Source organism: Astatotilapia calliptera, chromosome 6, assembly GCF_900246225.1.
Source record: "Astatotilapia calliptera chromosome 6, fAstCal1.2, whole genome shotgun sequence".
NCBI classification, from domain to species: Eukaryota; Metazoa; Chordata; class Actinopteri; order Cichliformes; family Cichlidae; genus Astatotilapia; species Astatotilapia calliptera.
Genome location: NC_039307.1, coordinates 20,580,757 through 20,605,298, shown reverse-complemented (window position 1 = coordinate 20,605,298; position 24,542 = coordinate 20,580,757). Strand labels below are relative to the sequence as shown.

At 42.7% G+C, this 24,542-nt stretch overlaps 1 protein-coding gene across 2 annotated transcripts; it reads right to left on the bottom strand.

Annotated features, from left to right (window-relative positions):
- Positions 1 to 1,966: 1,966 nt before the first annotated feature.
- LOC113024188 (serine/arginine repetitive matrix protein 1) lies at positions 1,967 to 23,018 on the bottom strand. Of its 2 annotated transcripts, none has more exons than XM_026171050.1 (9): positions 22,781 to 23,018; positions 14,175 to 14,269; positions 13,800 to 13,881; positions 12,812 to 13,181; positions 10,931 to 11,002; positions 7,550 to 8,694; positions 5,953 to 6,782; positions 5,559 to 5,795; positions 1,967 to 3,815 (listed from the first exon to the last, which is right to left on the bottom strand). In XM_026171050.1, the coding sequence occupies exons 1-9, from the start codon at positions 22,873 to 22,875 to the stop codon at positions 3,562 to 3,564; spliced, it is 3,180 nt and encodes a 1,059-aa protein (XP_026026835.1). In that variant the 5' UTR covers positions 22,876 to 23,018; the 3' UTR covers positions 1,967 to 3,561. The 2 variants fall into 2 exon arrangements, with proteins under 2 accessions (XP_026026835.1, XP_026026834.1); XM_026171049.1 differs by lacking the exon at positions 22,781 to 23,018 and adding an exon at positions 17,427 to 17,749.
- Positions 23,019 to 24,542: the final 1,524 nt, after the last annotated feature.

Below are 24,542 nucleotides of genomic sequence, written 5' to 3'. Positions count from 1 at the left end.
GGTAGAATTGTCTTTCAGGAAGCTACTTTTTACTTTCTTAATTTGATTGATGTCAGAGACTGTACTTTCTGACGATTTCTTGAGTATTGGGTGTTTTTTAACACAACGTGCAAAATGTCTGTACTTTTGTCACCTTTGGTAGTTTATCTGCTTTCTAGGCCACCTCTACAGCATAAACTTGTAAAATAAGACATCATATTTCAGCTTCACAACCACATCTTTAGTGTGTGCATCTCTTGGTTGTATGTTCGTTTTACCGTTTATGGTTTATGGAGCAACATCCCCATCTAGTGGCTTTAATAGTGAAGTGCATGTGGTGTTTTATGGGATAGAAGGGGATTAATGAAAAAAACAAAACACACCATACAGCATAATAACAGCAGGCACAGCCAGACCAGCTTCAGGGATTTTGGCCCATGTTGACATGATAGAATAACACATTTGTTGCAGATTTGTAGGCTGCACATCTGTAATCTAAATTTCCTATTCCAGTACATCTCAAAGATGCTTTATTGGACTGATATCTGGTGACCGACAAGCCTATTTGAGTACAGACAGCTCATTTTCTTGTTTATAAACAGTTTGAGAGCTTCTGAGCTTTGTGACATGACGTGTTCCCATGTTAGATACAGCCATCAGAGGATCGGTACACTGTGTCCATGGAGGGATGGGCACAGTCAGCAACAATTCTCAGGTAGGCTGTGGAATTTAAACAGTGCTCCGGCACGGTTGCCCCTCCGTTGGTCTTCCTTGGTCTCTTGTGCGCTGAGGGTCTCTGGATGTCTGGGGCTTGGATCTCCTCCATACCTGCTTCATGCCCTGGAGGACGGGGCTGTGGCTCCCCACACCCTCTAGCAGATCATTACATGAAGGAACCTTTTAAAAACCAGCGCGTCCATGCTCACAGGTGTACACACAGGTGCTCACACACACAAACTACACCCTTTTTGGCTCCTACCTCAAAGCACACTGTGCGCTGTCCATCCAACGTGTGGCACAATAATATTCAATATTTAGTATTCACATAGATCATCGCGATGATTGCTGTTTTTTTTGCTTTTTTTCTCTTTCTCAACAGGTGATCCAGGTGATTGATATATGTATTTTTTGTCTGTTTGTTTTGTTGGTTTTTGTTTTTTGCCCTTTATCACCGTTCCTCTTCCCCACTGTTTTTCTTTCCCACTTTCTTTCTCCCTTTTCTTTCCCCCAGTCATATCTGTCCCGTGTGTAGCAAGCGAAAATAAAATAAACAATAAAAGCAAGGATGAATCAAATTTGGGAAAGTAAATCTGTTGGGCATCTTTCTTTACTTTTAGACAATAATTCTGATGGCAAAAGAACCAAACGGAACAGGCGAAAAATAAATAAATAAAAATAAACAGTGCTCTGTTTACACCAGATTCTGACCCTACCATCTGAATGTCACAGCAGAACCTCAAACTCATCAGACGAGGCAACGTTTTTCCAGCTTTTCAGAAAACTAACGTCATACCAACAGTTAAAAACCTTTGGAGCGGCCTAGTCAAAGTCCTGACCTGAAACCAATTGAGTTGCTGTGGCATGACCTTATAAAGGCAGTTCATTGCCAATGACTCATTGCCAGTTATCACAAACTCTTGATTATAGTTGTTGCTGCTAAGGGCGGCCCAACCAGTTATTAGGTTTCACACAGGCCCAAGTAGGTTTGGATTCCCCCCCCCCCCCCCCCCCATAATTATAAACACCTTCTTGTGTTATCTTTGTGTAATATTTAAATTCATTTCATCTGAAACATTTGAGTGTGACAAACATGGAAAACAATAGGAACTTAGGAAGGGTGCAATCACTTTTTCACACTACTGTGCTTTAGTGGCCTGTAAGTGTAGGTGTTTCATTGAGTTAAGACCCGGTGACATTAGTGTTTCTAGTGTTTCTTTTCCAACAGAATAAAACACTTCAGCTTTTTAAATAACCACAACACAAATCGTAGATCTTTAAGTTTTTATAAGACTTATAAAAAAGAAAAAACATAACACAATAACCAAGGCATGTCATACATTGTGTTTTTTCTTTGTTTCTCTGTAGAGTATTTACAAAACTGCCTTATGTACAGATAGCAACACCTTGTAAATGGAGAAAGCTACATAATGCCTAGCACAAACAACCAGTTAGCTCAATGATAATATATTTGTTATGTACAATGTAACTGGCAAGGCTAGAGCGAGATAAGGTCAAAGATTCTGCAAAAGGTTTAAATTACTTCAAGTATCCATTTTGAGGTTTTATGGAGGTTTTACTCTGATGGACACAGATTTCCAGCAACACTGAAAAATAAAAATCTGGTCGAGCTGCAAACTGTGTAGTGTGGCTGGGAAAGGACAGAGAAAGAGGAGGAGGAGCTCTAGCCATTGAAAAGGACAAGACAGACAATGCAACAAAAGTGGCGCCACAGAACAATCACTCCTCTGATAAATGCCCATTTTTTAAGTAACTTTTAACACAACCAAGGGAAATCTCCTCTCCACACATAAAGTGATATCCAGCTTATTGGCCTATAGCACCTTTTTTTACTGCTTTGAATGAAAATGTGCAATGGGCAGAAAGACACAAAATCATAGCTAAAACATAAGAGTTGCTCAGGGCAAAATATTTATCCGTATCAGTTGACGTGAAAGACAACAGGCTTCACAACAGCTCTTTGTGATTTAACTAAACATCTTAGGTATCCAAATAGAACTTCACAACATTCACAGGCCGTTTAATTGTCGCTGCCATGAAACCCATTGTCTCCATCACAATGAAGATTCATTTCAATTAATTAAAAAAAAAACTTTATAGTAGCTTCAAGAGCATAACTCATTCATCGTCTAGTACCTCACATGGAAATTAAGGTCCAAATATTATGCGAACAGAATTGCACAGTCAGTTGTATGAAAAAAAAAAAACGCAGTTGTTTGAGGACAGATCTGGCTATTCTCTTCTCAGTTAGCAGAAGTTAGGTCTATTCTAATTATAAAGCCGCTATGAAGGAAAGTGTGGCCCCCGAGTGCGGGCCATTTGTCCTATTAACGTCTCCGAGTGCAGAAAACACTAATGCTACTTCACAACGTTCATATAACAACACTGTAGGGATTGGTTTCCTCCTGTGTTTACATTTCAGTTTAGTGTATCCATGTAAGAAGAAGGGAAAAAAATGTCCATGTACAACACAGCACAGGCTGTGGTCTCTCACGGCACGTCTCAAACGGCACCCGAGTCCAAGCGCACTGCTTTTTAACAAGACTTCCACTGTAACCGTCAAAACCAGGACCACCACGAATACTCGAGTGTAATTTTAAGACCTTGAAATGGAGCGGCACAAATTTTTCTTTTTGTATGGCTCAAAATGAAATGCCATCAGGTGCCAAATTAGAAGCCACGTCAAAAACAAACCGCACTGCCAGAGAGCGGTGTTAAATTTAGGACCGTCCTCTCAAAATTAGTGCATTTTGTGGGCAGCAGGTACCATTTGAGATTCTGCTCTGATCAGCTGCACCGAAATAAACATCCTACGGGCTCCCAACCCACCCAAAACCCGCCCCCTCAGCAGACAGTGAGGGGCTGGGGTTCGCTTTCACGCCGCTGATTCTTCTTCAGTAGCTGAATGCGGTTGTGGCAGTAGAACTTGATGGCTCGCCAGTCACGGTGATTGTTGACCAGCAGGGGGCACTGCTGCAGGCAGCGCTCACAGTCAGCCTTGGCAGGAACGCGAAGCTCATTGATGTTCTGGGTCAGGTGCTCCTCGACTGCAGCGCGCTCAGCCTCTGACCAGGGACGCTTCAGGACCCCTCGCTTTCCTGCAGTGAACAAAAGAGGAACAGAGTTAGAGGTTAAATGATTTTTTAGAGCTCGTACTCTGAATCAAAGCTTATGGCTGAACTGGAGAAAATACAGAGCTGAGAGCGTTTACATTTCTGTTTTTCTGACATTTCTTTTCCATGTTAGCATAAAAACTGAGGTCCAGTCTGATAAAGATAAAGATCTGGTGATGAAACTCAGGAAGATCCACAGATTTCTGAACTATATGACTAAAAGTAAACTTAATACGACTGTAAATTTACTGCCAGTACAGTTAAACTACAATGTGCTGTAAATTAACTAAAAGAGAATAATCTCACAACTAATTTTTTGGCAAGAGACAAAATATTTCTTTATCAACTGCACACATAACAGACAACACACTGTTTAATGAGGAGTGATGCAACTGAAACACTTCATTACCACTTAAGTCAGCTCTAGAGAAGGAAGCACTTCTATCAGAAAAATAACAAACAAATCAAACTTGGAGAGAAAAAAATGACTGTGGTGACAAACTGAGAGAAACATTTTGTGCCCATCAGATTCCACAACTGCTGTTTATTGAGATCGCTCTTTATTTGGAGCTATTAACTAAGACACTACTGATTTCTATGTAAAAAATTATGTCCTGAAAAGGGACAGCTTGGTGTGTTTTTTGCATCCTTTGTGCAGCGATACCAACCATGTCCACTTGTGCTACGTGCTACCAGGCCACCTTTGACAGTCTCTGAGGTTGTTTGCAGTCAGTCCAAGTCAGACTGTGACTGTTTGCAGAAAGGTCTCCTCCTATCAGGTGACCTGTGCAAACGCCTTGTGAACAAAAATGGTTTTGGGTGTCCACCACTCTCAAGCTCTGGGCAACCAATCAGTCACCACAAACTGCGATTGGTCCCAGAATGTGGAAAAAGAAAACATCAATACATTTACCAGGCAGCTGTTGATTTTCTTTTATGTATTTTTTTGTAGATGCAAGGAGGTTACATCCTATTTTTCCTCATGTAACTGATTTATTAGTTTACTCTAAATGAGGAGATAGCTTTGTCACGCTAAGTGTGTTGAGTGTTGGATGCCCTCTTGGTTATAGTATTCCCAGAGAATTTTTATTATTTTAATAAAGTAGCAATATTTGGTGTCGGTATTGTTACAATATTTGCAATACTATGCTTTATCATTCCCCAAACCCCTAAATATATCCATTACTTTCCAATAAAACTGAACTAAAGATACTTCAAATACGAAACATCTTAATTTTAAATCATGCTTTTTATTTGTTCTTGTTTCTAATGTCTCTGTAAAGCACTTTGAATCACCTTGTTGTTGAATTGTGCTATACAAATAAACTTGCCTTGCCTTAATTATTTGCACCTCCTAAACCTTCAACTTCTTGAGGCTCCTTTGGTACATCAAATGTTTGTGACTTCAACATTGAGCTTTTATTTCCTGTAACTCAACCAGTGAATATTCCCTACTGGGATAAAGATGCACCAGTTCACCTTGGGCTTCACTTTCTCTGACAAACAAAACAGCTTGAACCATTCATGTTGTGAAGTTTCTTTCCCTCCTTTTTTCTTCCTCATTTCACCTTTTCATATTCTAATAATGGTGTTATAAATGCATTCGGCTTCAATTTTCTTGTTAGGTGTGAGTGTTTTTATTTTTAAATCGTATACACACAACTATCTCATTGCATTGTGCAAATGCACATAACACTCGACACACAAATAAACCTGATTTAGGCTGACCTGTGCCTCTCCTGCGGTTTGCGGGTGGAGGGTCAAGAGGAAGCGGAGGGGGTGGCTGGTTGTTCTTGAGCTTCTTGGGTCGTCCGACCCTCCCGTTGTTCTTGCCCTTCCTGACATACAGCAGGGTGGGTGTAGGATTCAGAGCCGGAGCAGGGGCGTGCACCTCAGGCTTCTCCTTCACATTCTCCCCTTCAGATTCTCCCTCCGAGTACGAGTCTGCAGAGTTTCCTGACATGACTGAAAAGAGCAAAGAAGAGAACTTCATCAGTCTGATGTTAAAAATGTTTGTTTCCAATAAACTGCAGTCACACTCAATCATTGACAAAAAACTGAAAGAAAAGTTACAATCCAAGGACAAAACATCACTCATTCACGAGCGGTCCATCCATCTCACCATCCAGTTCCAGACAGATGTGGTTCAGGCTCATTCCTCTGAACAGTACTCCATCCCTCTCTCCACACAGCACGACCCGGCCCACTCTGCCCATCAGGCCTGGGTCCTGGCCAATACCAGCACAATTCTGCGTCACGTGGTACTCCCTCTCAAGGAAGTGTTCGAGCCTCTCCACAGCGCTGCCTCCAAGCTGTCCGGGCTCCTCTCCTTCCCCGAGAAGCAGCAGCTGAGTTAGGATCGCTACCTGTCGACGAACCCTGGTCTGGGTCAGGGCGCGGGGATTGCGGGTACCGCTGGAGCGAGCGAGGCTGCGCAGCAGATCGGTGCCACGCAGTGGCGTGGCAGGAGAGTGGTAGGGTCGAGCAAAAACGTATGGGTTTGCAGGGTCAACTCCTACATCCTGCCGTGTCTGCAGGAGAAGCTCCAGACAGGGCTCACAGTGAGGAGGTAGGATGAGGGGTTGGACACGTCCTCGTTTACCCTGGACTCCGACTCTGGGGAGGTGAGGAAGCACCATGCGCTCAAAGGGCGACAGGGAGGCCTCTAATGGGGTAAGAGCTGGAGGGGCACCAGGTGGAACAGGAACAGGGCATTGAGGAGTAATACGGGCCCGATATTCACTGATGGACAGCTTAGAGACCTCACACTCACGCCGCCGGTTATACAGGATAAGGAGCGCCAGGCTGGAGTGGCAGAGGAGGCGCCAGGCCTCGGCAGACTGCAGCTGGCGAGAGAGAGACAAGAAGGCCGAGTGCTGCAGCCGGCGGAGGTACAGCACCAGAGAGGACAACGAGGAGAGCAGGGGCAGCATGTGGTGACGCCCTGAACCACTGCAAAAAAAAAGGAGTAGGTAGGTAAAAAAAATAATAATCTATACAGCATAGTGTGGCGATACTGTATCAATACAGGAAACCAAATATTGACTTGGACTGACTGCAGTCACTCTCATAAATATTCTTGAAGGTTTGCAGGTAACTTATTTGTTCTTTAATTTATAAATGCAGAAAGGCTCCCACTATAGCATCAGCCTGAATGAGCCTTTGTCAATGAGGACTACTTGAGGGGACTCAACTCAGCTGGCTGCCATATGGTTGTACCCTGCTTATATTAATATAAAACAGGAAGGTGGCTGAGCACAAATGTAAAGTTCTAGTGAATACAAATATCTTTCTGCGTAGAGTGCAACAGACACATGATTGTTTTCTTTTATATTTATAGATTTATAGAAATCCTAGGAAAAAAATGAAGTTAATTGCTATGTTAGCTGCCGTATATGGCTGAGATCAGACTGACTCCTCTTGTGGTAACATTGTGGCAGGTTTTAGTGACAGTGTTGGTACATTTGAAAATCTCAGTTATTTTTTTTTATAAATAATGAAAGTAAATGAAAAATTTAATTAAAAACGGAGGCCGGTGTTATCAGACAACATAATTAATATTTGTTATTATCAGTGTAGTTAGGTGGCATCAGAGGCAAATAGTTTGGAGTTTGTTGTGAGTTCATCATCGCTTCATGTCAGCTTCTGAATTTTGTTTACGCAATGCGTTCAGTGTGTAACGCCCTTAACTTTTACAACTCATTCACTGACTAAGTTACCTCAGCAAGTCCTTTTCCTTATCTTCTGTCCCACTTTCATCTTCTACCTCCATCACCCCATTTTCCTCCTCCTCTTCCTCCTCTTCCTCATCCTCCTCTTCTTTTGGTGGCTGTATCTCTTTGGCCAACTTGGTGCTGAAGGACTGAGGGCACACCAGCTCTACTTCATCCTCGTCTATTGGTCTCTTCACCTCCACAACCTCCACATCCTCTTCATCTTCATCCATGCCTTCCTCCTCCTCTTCCACCTGCCTTTCTTTCTTAAGCTTCCTCATCGCTCCCTTCTTGGACTGCGTCAGAGCCACAGGAGGCGGGCTCCTCTTAAGCACTGACACCGGCACTGCATTCTGTCCTCGTGGAGGAGTCAGAACAGGAGGGGTGGAGTTTCTACTGCAGGGAGCAGGGGATTGGTTACCTGACATGAGAGTGGGCGGAGACATGGAGAGATCCTGAACGCTGCCTGGTGATAGATCTGAATCGCGGCTCTGTCCTGTAGCGTGTGACAATTTCGAGCGTTGCTGGGTGTGCGTGTGAGCTGAGGCCGGGTTCGAGTTCTGTGCCTGCAGACGGGGCATCTGCGTGTAGCGCTCGACGAGTGCGGAGCAAACATCGGGCTGATGAGCATGGTGTTTATCTAAGTGGCGGCCCAGGGAGCGGAAGTGGCGTCCACAGTACTCGCAGGTTTGGCGCATGGAGTCTATGGAAACTCCTCCTCTGGAGACATTCGCGGTGACACTGCATGTAGTGTTGGAAGCCAAAGGACCTGGAGGTTTGAACACAGGCTTGGCTGAGGACACAGAAGTGGATGAAGACGAGCAGGGTGGGGAAGACTGCGCTGAAGAATGGGATGAAGGAAACAGACGGTTGTGATGAGGACCGCTCGATGGGGAGACTTGCGGCGGCCTCCCCGGTGGGGTCCGATGGGGGGTCTTTTTCTTTGAAGGAGTGCCTCGACGTTTCTTTCGCCGGCGTATCGCACGCCCACGCGGGCTAGAGTTGTCCTCATCTCCAGCATCTGAGTCACTAGCATCAGAATGGGAGATGGGCGAGGATGACGGGGAGAGGGACCACGACGGGGTGACATATTCCTGCTGCTGTTGTTGCCGCTGCTGCTGCTGGGTGGTCAGGGAGAGTGGTTCCTCCTCCTGCACGTGAAAAACAACAACAAGTGTTAGCCTGCGTTTTTTTTAACAGTAGTAATAAAATTACCACAAAAGTTGTCCACTTTCAAATAACTGAAGTCTTCTGAAGTTCATAACCTTTGTTATTTCCTTCCTGAACCCTTTTTCTTTTCCCTTTAGACATATGTGTTGTACAGATCTGCAAAAATATTCCTAACTTTTATCCTATCCACTTTGAATAAGTGCATTATAGTCAACAGAATTTTTAATAGGCAAGACTGATAAAACCTTGAGGATCAATATGTGCAGGAAAAAAACAAAACAAAACAAAACTACAAGTTGCCAAGCTGAGATGCTTTTAGTTCATGACTGCAGCTCTTGTTTAACTGCTGTAAAACACTGAGAGCTACCAAGTCACAGCTGTTTTCCAAAGCTGTCCACTATATCACTTATTGGCAGAATTACTGTTAGAGATCATACCAATGAAACTGAAATGTCACTGCTCACATAAATATATCCCAACTAAAGGCATGTTTAACTTTTGTTAGTCTGATTAGTGAAACGCTGTCATGGCACAACAGCCTCTTTTCCACTAGTTTTACTCACTTGACTCTACTCAGTTTTTAGAGTTCCCCATTAACTGGTAGTACCTGGTATTGTTTTAGTACCTTCTCATCCGGGGTTCCAAGTGAGCTAAGTTGAGCCAAAACTGTGACGTCAGTGAATGAGTCATAAGAGTGACTTCTTTACAAAAATCAAACCTGCCATTTTTTAAATCCAGCAATGAGAGAAAGTTGTTACACACGAACTAAAACAGTGGTCCAACGTAGAGCTACAGAGGTTTAGCAGCAGGTGTACCATCAACTTGATGTCCACCACTGTTGCCTTTGCGTTGCATACAAATGACGTCACTGGACTTATTGGCCGTGTTGCTATAACAACCCCACCCACACTGAAATGTTCCTCTATTGCAATGGAAAACAACTTGGGCAGGATGCTGAACCTCAAATTGCCACTGGAGTGAGAGTATGAGATTCATAGAAAAAAGCACCTTAAGGCATAAAATAATGCTCTTTATGAATCAGTGAATGGGTAAATGTGGCTTGTAGTAAAAAATGTTTTTTATTTATCAGTTACCATACACTCCACTATGCTCTTATCTTACTTATCTTACTGTGTTTTTGCAGAAAATGCTATTATAGCAATGAAAGTAAAACATGTGAACATCAAGGAGTAATACGACATTGCCAGTTTATTAATTTATGAGATGAAAATATAAAAAATACCCATTTTGCTTTCGTTTAATACTTACAATGTATAGAGAAAACTTTATAAGCCTAATTTAACAAAAAAATTTCATTCATATTTAGAAAGTAATTTAGGGATATGTGAAAAGACAACCAAGAAATTACTCTAATGCAGGGGTGGGCAATCTCAGTCCACGAGGGCCGGTGTCCCTGCAGGTTTTAGATGTGTCCTCGAACCAACACAGCTGATTTAAATGGCTAAATTAGCTCCTCAACATGTCCTGAAGTTCTCCAGAGGCCTGGTAATGAACTAATCATGTGATTCAGGTGTGTTGACCCAAGGTGAGATCTAAAACCTGCAGGACACCGGCCCTCGTGGACTGAGATTGCCCACCCCTACTCTAATGTAATGATCCTCTGGTTTTAATGTCATTTTTAAATCTTTTGTTCCTGGCAAATCACATTTTCTCTGCCCTTTATATGGGTGTGGCTGACAGATCTAAATACTACACTACCCACAAGTCCCTGGTGCCTTTGTATGGAGGAAAAGGAGATTTTAACTTTTAACTGTTGCTAAACTGCAGAATGACATCACCTAGAATTCAACATAGAATTTAAAAGTTTATTCATGCTGACTAGTTTTGCCACAACAACTTGTTTTGTTTACTTATTGATCTAAAAGTTCAATAAGTAAACTTAAGGGATGATTTTATGAAGACAAGCTCTGGCTTTTAAGCACCTTCTAAAGCACCTTCATATTTTGTAATGCTTGAAGTTACGATTGAACAGAGATTTTCATGTTGGGATATGTGCTCAAAAAGTGTCTATTTAAAAAAATTAATGTTGCTTTTCCTTTGTAGACTTCAAAAACAGCCCCTCCTACCCAGTAACTACATGTGCTGCGCAAAGTCTACTTGTCACATCTTTAAAAATTACAACGCTGTGGGGGTTTTTGTTTTGTTTTTTACATCACTGTTTGTGCTTTTAGGAACCAAGTGGTGTTTTTCTTTTACCTTTTTGATATTGTTGGTCTCGGTGTCAGAGCTGCAGTCATGTTGCGCGGGAGAAACAGTACCACGAAAACCCTGCGGGACACAGACCACTCACATTAAAACAGCCAGCACGCTGCACATTAATGTTTGCCATCACAATCAGACTCAGCTGTCACTCAGAGAGCACAAGGATAGCCCTCCACAGTTGGCCCAAGGCGCAAAGGTTGATTATGACGCCAAAAGTCTCAATAACGAGCCAAGCAAAAAGAAGTTCAAATAGACTTGCATTCAAACACTGTCAGCTTCTCATAAGAAATTAAAATGGGATTATCAATCATGCTGGAATGCCGGGTACAGAGCAAATCAATTAACCAATAACAAAAGTCTAACAGAACGTGAGCCGCCTTGGCTCCACTGCAGCCACTGATGTCAATTTCTCCATTTTTGTCAATTTAATCTTCCTAAATGGATTCTGGTATCATCATCCTGTTGAATAAATTGATCTGATCTAATGAGATCCATTAAAAGAACAGATGTCATGCAATAACCATGGCGACTGTTGCTTAAGCACTATAGGTAGAAAGCGAGCTGGAGCTCAACCATCACCATGGTAACCCCATGCCTTGCTTAGCTTGTGTGTGTAACATTAATGTGTGAGCAGTGTGTGTGTGTGTGTGTGTGTGTGTGTGTGTGTGTGTGTGTGTGTGTGTGTGTGAAACAGGGATACGTGTTTGAAGCTGATCCAAGAATGTGAGTACATATGGTTGCCTATCTGAAGCCATCAGTGATATTCAGAGTGTGAATGGCTTTCCTTGACCTATCCTCAACCAGCGGTTGGGTTTGGATTTAAAACTGAATTTCCACCTGAGCTTAAAAGGAAGTTTCAGCCAAAGAGTGTATATAAAAGATGGCTGTGGTCTCCACAGCTGAAAAGAAAATGTGCGGTATATCTGCGTTATTTCTTATGGTCAGCAGGGGGAGTCACTTTTCCAGTTGCGAAAATAAGTCCAGTACTTCTAAGTACTTCTCATTCGATCCATAACCTCAGTAAACATTATCTTGATAAATTTGTGGTCTCGCTAGTTTCAGGTCTTATTAAGATGAACATGATGGCTCATGTTCTATATTATGGTCTATCTGACATTTGATTGACAAGACGCAGCTGCATGAGTGTGCAGTGTCCGTAGTTTCTCAGTCAGATCCACCCCTCACTCATTACGCACATTGCTGAGCTCGAGGCTTTAAAACAGTGACTATAAACCAAACAAATAGGTGATGTCACAGAGGCTCAGTCCATCCTTTACATACAGTGTGAAGCTTTTTCCTAGCAAAAAATGGGCTCTTTGGGGGTGACTACGTGTAAGAAAGAGGATTGGCCCATATATAATAAGTCTGTGTTACCTTATTTAAATGAAGTCTGCCATGCCTGACCACTAGATAAATACAAATCTATTCCATTCTTAACTAAATTACTTTTTTAATGTGGTGGTTTTCCTTTGGGGTGAGCCCAGATCTTTTTTTGGGGGGAGTTTTCTTTTATGTAGGCATAAAAACACTGTTTTGTTATAGGTTTGGCTAAGTAGATGATTGAGCTGTAAAGAGAAAGCAAACATGAGCAGCTACGTTCAATCAAAACAAAATGTCCTGTGGCTGCACTGTGCTGTGGTCTATCCTGGCTACTATTGACGAGGAGACCTTTTTAAAACTAATTTCTCCCTGAGCGACTGATAAACACTGGAAAAAAGCAGTCAATCCTTGAACCAAATTTTGGCAACAAGCGCTAACATTTCATCAGGTTTTCTGCATTGTTAGACTGTCTATAGGATCCCTAACATAAGCAAGCACTAATGTGAGGTTAAGGATGAGAAAAAGTCTCGATGTAATATGTGCCATGACACTGACCAGGTTCTCGCCCCACTCGGTTAGGCTGTAGTCCACAGTGATCTCCTCGCCCTTGGTGATGTCTCGAATGGCAATAACCACCAGTCGCACCTGGTTGCCGCAGTGGACCTCTCGGATACGGCAGTTAGGGGAGGGAGGGAAAGAGCTGGCTGTCGGAGCCGGAGCGGAGGCTGTTGGAGCAGCTGGAGCTGTGGACGCAGGGGTCAGAGAGGGGGCCTGAGCTGAAGCAGCGGAGGCTGGGGCGGGGGCGGGGACAGGCGTTGGTGTTGCAGCTGAGGAAGCAGCTGGAGACAGAGCTGGTGTAGAGGATGAGCAGGAGCCGTGCTTGAGTCCGGGGGAGACCTTGTCATGAGCCTGCTCCGATGGACCACTGATGAAGGAGGTGGAGGATTGGAAGTAAAATTCACCTTTATTAAAATAATATTGTTTTTATTATTCTGTTCTGTCCTTATGCTTTTTCCTACTTTCTTAGGACTGGAAAGATGTTGTGTTTCTGCTTTTCTAGCTGTGTTTCAGAATCAGAATCAGAATACTTTATTAATCCTGAAGGAAATTAGGGTTACAGCAGGCAGCACGCTAATGGCGCATGCACACTTACAAAGGAACCTTCTGACCAACTTTACACAAACATCACATTGGGGAGACATGTCAGAAAGGTAGGCTGGTAGGAAAAAACAACGAAAATACATAACATGAGGTAAGAGGAGGAGAAAAAAAACTCCACTCAGACTGAGCTCCTAGTGCTGAAACAAGTAGCTGCTTTACAGAAAATGAATATACAGTAATTTTTATAATTCATCAGTCATTTGAGTCATGTATAAAGTTTAAAAAAAATACAAAAAACAGTAAATATGCCAGGAGTTCATCCACCCAGGGTTTACAGATGCTGCTGCTCTGATTGGTGAATTCTGAGTTGAATTAATGAAGGTTAGTCACCATTTATTTTGTCTAGAAGATGGAAAGGAAGTACTATTTAATTTACACTCACCAGGGATGAGGAGTAGGCTCTGAATTGTAGAAAGGACTGTCCAGCATGGGACGTTTATTCTCTCCTGCCTCCTTTCGTTCACCTGAGAGCACAGAAACTGTCAGTATAAAAGGATTACAAACATGTGCACAGGGAAACACATGGGCACACACACAGGGCATCACCCCATCTCCTGGAGCAGCACATACACAAGTGCACATAGCAGCACATACACAGTCAAGCACACAGACACATACACAAAACTAGGTCACATGCTCTGCACCCACACCAGTCACAAACACACACCAACAGATGCAGATACATATATCACACACAAACATGAACATGCACATGCACAGGTCATTGCTGTAAGAATAATAATACACACACACACACCTGGGCTGAACCTGTGTTCAGACACGCTCTCCTCCTCAGTGGGCGTTACAAAGACTTTCATGGGCGTCCCTTTTCTCTTCCTCCCACAGCCGCGTCTGCAGAAAACAAACAGACCCACAAAAGCACACAATTATCATTTAATCAATTGGCCTACTGGCCAAACTTCACATCAATCAGATATGATCAATAAACTGATAGCCACCTAATGAATCAATGCAGACCACATTGGAGGGCTAACTCCAATATCAGCAAACAAAAATGCACAGTAAGTAGAACATGGTTATTTAAACAGCTCTTCACCGTGTTTGACTGGAACAACAGGAAAATCTAGTAGAGTTTAGGATTTTACACGATCTGCACCGACTGACTAAGGAAGTCGCTCAGTCCAAGTCCAACAAAACTCTTGGCAAAGAGGATATAATCGTCTTTTTCTCACAATTCAGGTTCAGAAATTAAAGAGGGCTCAGGGAGCAACAAATATGTTTTAATTAAGAGGCAAATACATCCCCAGTAATTAGCAGCTAGCCATCCTTATATTATATTCATTATACTTCACTGACCTTCACAGTTTTCCAGATACTGGTTGGTATACATGTTGTGCCTGTGTGCTGTCACTAGGGGGCAGTGTCAAAAATATGTGGCTTACCCCTGTTTGTGCAGCCCTTGGAGAAGACCACAGACAGTGTGAAAGACTAATTAGTAATTAACCAATGAGCACGAAGGTTCACAGTCAGACTTGCACCTCTCTCGTCACATGCAGGTTCAAAACATTGAACTGGTGATGACGAGAACAATCAATGACATCACATCCAGCTTTCATACTTTCAATGGAGAAGACTTCAGTCACAACATACAAAGAGCTCTCTGTTGTTCAGTGAAACTTAGTGCTGAAAACAATGAAAACTGTCCACTGCGGCAAATGGATGTGTTTCTAATGCTGCTTTTTCAATCTTTGATTCTTCTGTAGTGGAAGGGGGCCACAAAGACAAAAAGTAACACGTACAAAACGTATCTCATGCAAACTGTAAATTATTAGACCCTGCATTAATCACTACGGTCTTGTTGTTGTTCTTGGCTCATTAGCACCACCTGTTGATCAGTGGATTAGTCTGATGCCAGCACTGGGATTGTCCCATCATGTGCACAGCATGCACATTACCACGCACCCAGAACTGCACCAACAGCACTTTTAGGATTCAAAAACTTTAGGGCATACTTCATATCAGAAACAGAGTGAAAAACTAACCACAAATTACAGATGTAAGCCACTTTCACACATGAACGTAGGACACTTTCTCATGTGTAACACACAACAGCAGATAGTCTTCACTGGACTGTTTCTCACTACTTGAAATAATCAATAATCAATCACTTGCCACATGCGGGAAGAAGGACATATTACTCCCATTCCACAATCCTATAATTCAAAGTGTGTGAATGGCATTAAAATAAAAAAATGGTAAATGGCCTGTATTTATATAGCGCTTTACTAGTCCCTAAGGACCCCAAAGTGCTTTACATATCCAGTCATCCACCCATTCACACACTGGTGATGGCAGCTACATTGTAGCCACAGCCACCCTGGGGCGCACTGACAGAGGCGAGGCTGCCGGACACTGGCGCCACCAGGCCCTCTGACCACCACCAGTAGGCAACAGGTGAAGTGTCTTGCCCAAGGACACAACGACCGAGACTGTCCAAGCCGGGGCTTGAACTGGCAACCTTCCGATTACAAGGCGAACTCCCAACTTTTGAGCCACGATCGCATTAGTATTATCCGAGACATTGTTCTGTGTGTTATCAGACATAACGCAGAGTCTATAGTAGAAAGCTATCGAGACTGCTGCATTCTTACATGCACCTCCATCTGGGCTGCACTGCATGTGTGAAAACATGAAAATTTACCAAATTTAAGTCACAAATTTTCACAAATGAACTTGCAACACTTTCAAATATGGTCAGGGTATTTTAACCAGCCGTCCTTTCTCACGTGCAGCAGGAAACAGACGCATTCACACTACTGATAATACGCTGTGTGGTTTTAGGTGAGGCAGCGTGGAGCATGCAATAGGCAGCACACAACGCCTGCTCATTGGGGGTAAACGGCTGCAGACTGAGACAATGTTCGAATAATCCGGCTACACATAAGACTTTGTAGTAAGGAGCTACTAGGTTAAAGACCCGCCAGTGTCTGATCCCAGTGCCTCTGACATTTGCGTTCTCACATTCACCCTGTCTGATAAATCTGCGTTCAGGGCTGCATTGCATGTGTGAAAATGGCTGTAGCATGGGATGTGTGGTTTATTATTGTTTAAAGTAAAGGAAAAAATCCCACTGGTCAAAGTGATATTTAATTTGAATAAAACTTGCCATTAAATGAGAAAATACCACATTATCCTAATCAGCCCGCCACTTTCCTCCCCCAGAAAGAGATTCAGTAAATAAATAAATACAGTTTAAGTACTGTTGAGTGTCAAGGAGCCATAATAAACTAAACTGAGACAAATCAACATACAACACATAATGACTGTATCAATCATAGTAAGAGCCTGCCATCTTGTGAGTGTTTGGACTCGAGACACCCGGATCAAAACTAAAGAGAGTGCCATTACCCCCATGGAGCCTGAATGCCGCCACCTGTGAGAGCCCAGTATGGCCGTGTGAGATTTTCTTCTTCAGTGTAAATCCAACGCCAAAACAGCCAAACTCACAAGAGCCAAACTGATTCTGCCTCTGCAGAATCTGGGCTAGTTCTGTTACCACACATCTCAATATTGTTTTCCGTCAGTCTATTTTTCACTCACATGACATTGGAGGCTTTTAAAACTAGGCCATAGGAAGATCGTGCTTTGGATTTTGAAGTGTTCATTACTGTCAGTGCGTGCATGTGTGTGTGTGTGTGTGTGTGTGTGTGTGTGTGTGTGTGTGTGTGTGTGGGTCTGTGTGTGTGTGTGTTTGCATGCAGACAAGAGAGTGAAATAAAAAAAACAGAAGAGGAAGGGGAAAAGGGCTAGAAAGGAAAAAACTGAAGCAGTAGGAAACAGAGAGGGAGAAAAGTAGGAAAAGGGAGCAAATGAGAAAAATAATACAGAGACAGAACAGAGGGAGGGGAGGACAGTCACTGAGGAGATATCAACCAGACCCACTGTCTTTCTATTGATCCACTCCACTCCCATCTCATGATACTGTGTGCACATGTCTGTGTGTTTATGATAGTGTAAAACAAGACTGAGCGCCTTCATTTGCACTCACATATGTAGATTTTCTCCCCTCCTCTTGTTAAGCTTCCCTGTGCCTGTGCCAAACAAACACACAAACCCTGATTTGCAAATAAATCTGAAAAAGAAGAGAAACAACCCGGTAATCACCAACAAATCACAATAGAGCGTTTCAACGTGCATGAAAGCCGAAACGTCTCCTCCACAACAGTTGTGCTCTTCAACTTATCACAGAATTTAAAAAGCCACATGACCGTGCGGCCGACCAGTCGTTACAATAATAACATCCTCTGTGAAAACCAGCAACCCACACGCGCTTTGTGACAACACTCTGCTGTGTTATGTCGCACACTGACAATTAATACACTTAGCTTAAATAACCAAATATTCAAAATTTGAGCCAGACAAACATGTTCTCAAAACATATTCGATCAATCGGACATAGCGTAAAAAACTAGCTAGGCTTTTCATATCATAAGAAAGAGTAAATAAATGATCTAGGTACACTGTATGAATAGCACCTGTACTCTCAGTATAACAGAGTTACAAATTTAAGACTTTTCTGTTTTTTTGTAAGCATGAGAACTCGGCCATCTGCTTTAATTCTGAATACATTTTACAGGAATTGCTATGCTTGAAATCAGAGTGCGCTAGGATTGTGCAATCAATTAAACTGTTCATTCATGAAAGCAATATAAGTGAGATAAAACGACTATTGTGGCGCTTTGCCATCTTCTTTACTTGTACCAGCAAATTCATTCCTTGGCTGCAGCAGTTTAGCTCGCTTACATTATAGTTGAAATTTGAACAAATCCACTATTTATTCAAAGTCAGTGAGAACTCCTAAATAATTCCATTGATCTTAATACTGACCAAAATAATTGTGATTGTGATTAAATTAAGGAGCCACAATACATTATACTGCACTGACCTGTATTATAGTATTCATCTTACAACATCAAGCCCCTTAAGGCAACTGTTGTTGTGATTTCGCGTTAAATAAATAAAACTGAATTTAAAAAATTGCAGAACACTTGCAGGTTATGGATGTACAGAAGGGTTAATTTTTTTGTTAAAATGGGGAGTGAGTTAACACATAATAAAAAAATGAGTAGAAATCGCACTTTATGTGCCCAGCTGTGATGGCTAACTCTGCGTTCACGCTGTAGTTGACAAACAGCCAGTATTTTAAAAAAAAACAAAAAACAGGTTGTGCGCTCCCAAAAAAAAAAACTTCAATCTGGCCTCACGTGGTGCCATTTCAGACAGCAATTATGTGGATCGCAGGGCGCGCTGAAGCAAACAAAGTCAAAGAAGCAAATATCGTTACACCCCTGATACTTGGTAACTAAACCGGATGATTAAATAACAACGTGAGAATAACAACAGCATGATGAAGTTATAGCTTATCAGAATATGACTGCAGTCATGGGGGACTCTGCAGTGATGCCTACATACTGCCAGAAACCACTCGGGACAGACAGGTTTAGCTTCCCAACAGGTTAGCAGCTTATTTCCAGAAAACCAAAGTTTTTCTCCATTTATATTTTGCTGGATTATTTTGGGTCTTCTGAGCGTCTGCCTGTGTATTCGGTTCTGGTTCACTGAGTTTCTGGGAACTTTCTCGCCAACCAAATCTGTCTCACCTCCACTTCTTCGGCGAGTTGACCCTTCGATATCTCCCTCCATTCCTGTCTCACCCTCTCAATCGATTCTCTCATTCTTCTCTCCCTCCTTCACTCCCAACACACACACACACACACCTCTCGCCAACCCACATGCATGCACAAGTACACAAACAAGTCCATACTCAAGACCCACATATGCGTGAGCACACATACAGACACAGAGCTCATAGAGTCCACATGTGCGCGGACACACACACACACACATACACATACACACACTCATCCCTCCCCCTCCCTAGTCCACATGCATGCACAAACACACACACCCACACACATACGCAAACAGGCGCTCACACACACGCACTCACACACACACACCCCTCCCTCTCAGGCTTACAGGCACGCAAACACACTCACTCTCTGACACACACACACACACACACACACAAAGTGCACACAAATATCCTCTCTCTCTAGCCAAGCTCACATGCACGCACACACACATACCCCTCCCCCTCTCGCCAAAGCTCACATGTGTACACACACACACACACACACACACACACACACACACACACATAGAAAAGCTCAGTGAAGCACACACACACTCTCTCTCTCTCTCTCCCCAGCGCTCAGTTTCTCTCAAATAACCAAACCCACAGTCTCATGTTCCATCTCTGACACACACACACTTTTTCCCTCATTTACACACACACAAAAGCAAGCACGCACACATTCAATCTGTACATTACAGATTCTCAAACTCATGCATATCTGCTACAATTTATTTTCTCCTCCACTGTACGGCACGCATACACACATGTTCCATCAGACCCATTATTCTTTCTCAGCCACAAACAAACAAATACTACGTGTGCTGGCAGATGCAAAGACACACAACCTCTTGTCACGCAACTGTTTCTGCGCTCCACATACATTTGGATTATGCACAATCTCACACACACTCATGCACAAACTCACTCAATAAAGCCTCACATATACTCTGTCCTTCATGCAGAATATTTTCTCTCTCTCTCCAACACACACTCACACACACAGAATCCTCAATAATAAAAGAGATACAAACACACACACACACTCCTCCCCCTTCTCACATATACCATACCACCCACACAAGGCACACACACACACACACACACACACACACACACACACACACACACATCAACATACTTTTCCTTTGAGCATGCACGCACATACACACACTGTCCTTTCCTCTTTCATAAACAAAGTAGATGCATAAACACTCTCCTTCCCTCTGTATGACACACACAAACATACTGCCCTTGTCTAGGAGCTACACACACATACAGACACACACACAAACCTTGTGTCTGTCTCCCCCTTGACACACACCCCTCCCTTTCTTACTGACTGCAGAACAAACACACACACTCACAGACGGACGAACACACACACACGCACACACACACACACACACACACACACACACACACACACACCTCCTACCAGAACAAATACACAAACACAGAAAACGCACACACGCAGCATATGCAGCTACCAAGCCTTCTTTTTCAGTTTCCAAGACACACACATACACAGCACACACTTAAACTCACCCTCCCCTGCTGTTTCAAAAGCTTGCACGCATGCAAGTGAATGCGCACACACACACATATACACACACGCATGCACATCCTCACCCTGTCACACACCCTCCCTTCTCTTTTCCTCTCTCTCTCTCTCTCTCTCTCTCTCTCTCCTGCTCTCTCTCTCTCTTAAACACACACACACACACTCACTCACTGTGTGCTGTCTCTCTGTGTGCAACACACACCCTCCATCTTCTCTAGCTTTCTCCTCTTTGACACACACACACTCTCCCTCTCTAACCCCCATCCCACCCCCCCACCCTCTGCTCATCACCAACACACACACCTCAGTTTCTTAAAGACACACACTTTCTCTCCCTCACTACTTTCTGCACCATCTCTGACACACACCTCCCAAAAATAATGTTTACTCTTAAGACAACATGCACAATTAACACAATCCTAAACAACTAGCCAACACACACACTCTTTACCAGTCACACATGTGATTGTTATCCCTACTAAAAACACACTGAAACCCACACACTCCTTGGTTTCACATAAACACAGTCCTTCGTGCTTGCTCTCTCTCTCTCTCACACACACTTCCCTACACTGTCTCTCTCACACACACACACACACACACACACACACACACACACACACACACACACACACACACACACATGAACACACAAACAAACACTCACATTCCCTCCCCCACTCTCCTAACACACACGTATGCGCAAACACACTCTCCCCTCCCCTTCTCTGTGCCTCTAACACACTTCCCCTCTATCTCTGTCTCTCTCTCTTTCACACACACACACACACACACAGTTACACACCAAAACACACACATACACTTTTTATATGCTCCTCTCACGTACACACTCACACACACATGTCCTTCACAGTCTCACAATCCTTTCTGTCTCTGTCCCTCTCTTGTGCCTCACCGTAGACACACCTTTCATGCCCCACTCTCTATTTACCCCCCCCCCCCATCACACACACACAAATTAGTTTCTATTTTTCTATTTCAGTTGCACACACACTCACAAACAACTAGACACACAAAGCACACACACACACACTCTGAAAAACACATTTAAAACACATTCTCTCTTCTTTCAAACACACCCCTGTCTTCCCAACATACACACACTTACTCATTCCCTCAACCACCAAACACACACACACACTCCTGTTCTCTTTGTCACACACTCCTTGCACACTGTGCTCCCCCTCCCACTCCTCATCTCTGTCTCACTCTCTCTCTCTCACACACACACACACACACTGTCACGCACACACTCTCTCCCCCTCCCATCCCTCACACACACATTCCCTCCTCCTTCCTCTGCTCTAACACACACACACACACACACACACACACACACACACACACACACACACACACACACACAGAGCTGCTCCTTTCTCTCTCACGCTCTCTCCCCTCCCTATGCGTGTGTGTGTGTCTTTCTCTCACACAATCACACACACACACGAGAGCGCGCCCTACACACAGGCGCGGGCGCGCACTTACACAGAGAGATAGACACAGGGCAGCTTTGACAGTACACTAATTCCATCATTTTTATAACTTTGTGACAGTGAGCAGTGGGATTGTGGTGCTGAAAACTTTTGTTATGTACACTAACACAGAACGTACTATTAACCTCCATCTTTCCCCGCGTACCTGGAAAAGTAACAAGTGTGTGGTGCATGCGTTGTTACTGTAGCTGAAACTGTGTGTCTGTGCTAATTATTCTTCACTCTGTCACTTATCGCACACACACACACACACACACATACACACACAGCTTCTTCAGTGGGTAAATTCACTGTCAGACACAACAGTCGCACGCTCGCTCACGCACGCGCACACCCCTTTTTGGAGCCGCTTTGTAAGGTGGAATTAACGGTGGAAAAAACAAGGTAACAACGAAACAAACACGCGAGTTTCTCGTGTAATTTCTCTCAAGTGGACGTTCACTCACTGACAAACTCGACGAATGAACTGTAATTGTAACTTTACTTGCATCAAAACACCCTCACGCGTACATGCGCGCACACACCCACCCGACTCTAGCTGTCACGGGTAGGAAAACAGTATGTTAAAGCAGTTTCTTTTTTAAACTATTAAAAGCCTGTATTTCATAGTTAACGGGCTCTCTCACCCCCGTGGTGCTGGTGCTGGTTTCACTCCCTCTCCGTCGCTATCCAGGCTGTGCGGGTCCCGGTACTCGAAGAGTGAGCGTACAGTCTCCGCCATGTTCACGCCAGCAATCGCTGATCTTCGGCCGCCTCACCGTTCAGCCTCTCGCTCTCTTCTCCAGCCTCTCAACTGGCTCACACCAAGGTTATTCCAGACGCTCCCACAGCAACTCGGTGAAGGGGTGCGACGGATGCTAAAACACGACCTGCTGTGGTCTGTCACGGCTCCCCAGTCGGCAAACATCGCACCAAGACACGACTTCACTAAACTAGTGTTTAAATTTCCTCACAACAAGAAAATGTTAAATATCGTATCGCTCACTAAATAGGGTGATGTGGGCCACCCCTACGGGAAAATGGATGCGCCCAGCAAGCAGATGAAAAAGTAGACCGTTTCTCAGAAGCGTGATTAGCTCTTGAAACGAGAGAATTGCAAAATAAATTAAAAGAAAAATATCGTTTCATGTTATTTATTCAAACAAAAGAAAATACAACATACTTATGAGACTGTTTTACTCACTTTTACACTCCCTTTTTATCTACGGGTTTACAAAAGAAACTATACCGCAAAGTGACCAACTTCTGAATGGATTAATAATAATGCTACTACTACTATTACGAATAATAATAATAACAACAATAATAATATGACCTTTAAAATTTAAGTGGTATTTATTATATTTATAAAGAAATTATTAAATATAATTATTAGGACAATAATGCTATAATCTCAGCAGAAAAAAAGGTGATTGCTAAGAATTTATTATGATATAATCCCATCTTGTCTGCTGGGGTTTCACACACCATCATCTCTGAATCCATGCTTTGGCATTCAACTAAATTTTTAACTTGGCTTCTGTAGCTGTGCATTTACTTATTTATTTATGTATTTATTTATTTATTTATTTATTTGACAAACCACCATGTATACGTCCTGTGTAAAATAATTAATAATTATATATTTAGTATATTTGGGGGAAAGTAATATAAATCTAATATATATAGATAGATGTTTGGATACTTCCTTTACTCTGATTTCTGTTGGACGACCTTCACATCATAATAAAACAATACATTGTCCACAAAGTTCATAAATAATGGAAACACAATGCTGCGAGTCAGTCATAATTAGGTAAATAATTGAAGAAGGAGTCATCCATTTTAATTTAACATGATTTCTTTCAAAATAACAACCAAATAGCATATATTTGAACTGAGTTATTACAACACTGATAATTACATGGACATTGCATAGCTATTGCAACACAGAGACACATTACTGTGTAAGACTCATAGCTTGATTAGCAGATAGCACTTTAAGTACTGCTAAAATGTGTGTTGTTATATTAACATAATCTGTATTCCACTGTAAATGAACCATCTGAAAACTAAATAAACAACATTTTTATTGGTTCTCAGTTTTCTTGAGCTTCTTTTATTAATATTTTATATTAATATTTTGGACAAATTTGATCAAAGATGCAATTTTTGTCCTGTGTGACATTCATTTAAAGTATTAGTGCTGTCTCAATAACAGATGAAGAGGCAAGATGTAGACAAAGACAGCTTTCATTTCTGTGCAAACTAAATAAAAACATAATGCAGCACATTTTAAATCACTTTAAAAAATGTCAAACCTTTACAGGATTCAAGACCTCTCCGAGGTGTGTCCTGCTTTACTCCCTATGATATCTGAGAGAATCCCTCCTTTCTCCGTGCCCAATG

Excerpts from the sequence above, each read along its gene's own strand:
- LOC113024188 (XM_026171049.1), bottom strand. The coding sequence starts at position 17,575 with ATGCACGTTGAAACGCTCTATTGTGATTTGTTGGTGATTACCGGGTTG. Across the intron at positions 13,882-14,174 it reads TGAACACAGGTTCAGCCCAG|GTGAACGAAAGGAGGCAGGA; the intron begins GTGTGTGTGTGT and ends CTGTGCTCTCAG. Across the intron at positions 13,182-13,799 it reads GAGCCTACTCCTCATCCCTG|TGGTCCATCGGAGCAGGCTC; the intron begins GTGAGTGTAAAT and ends CTCCTTCATCAG.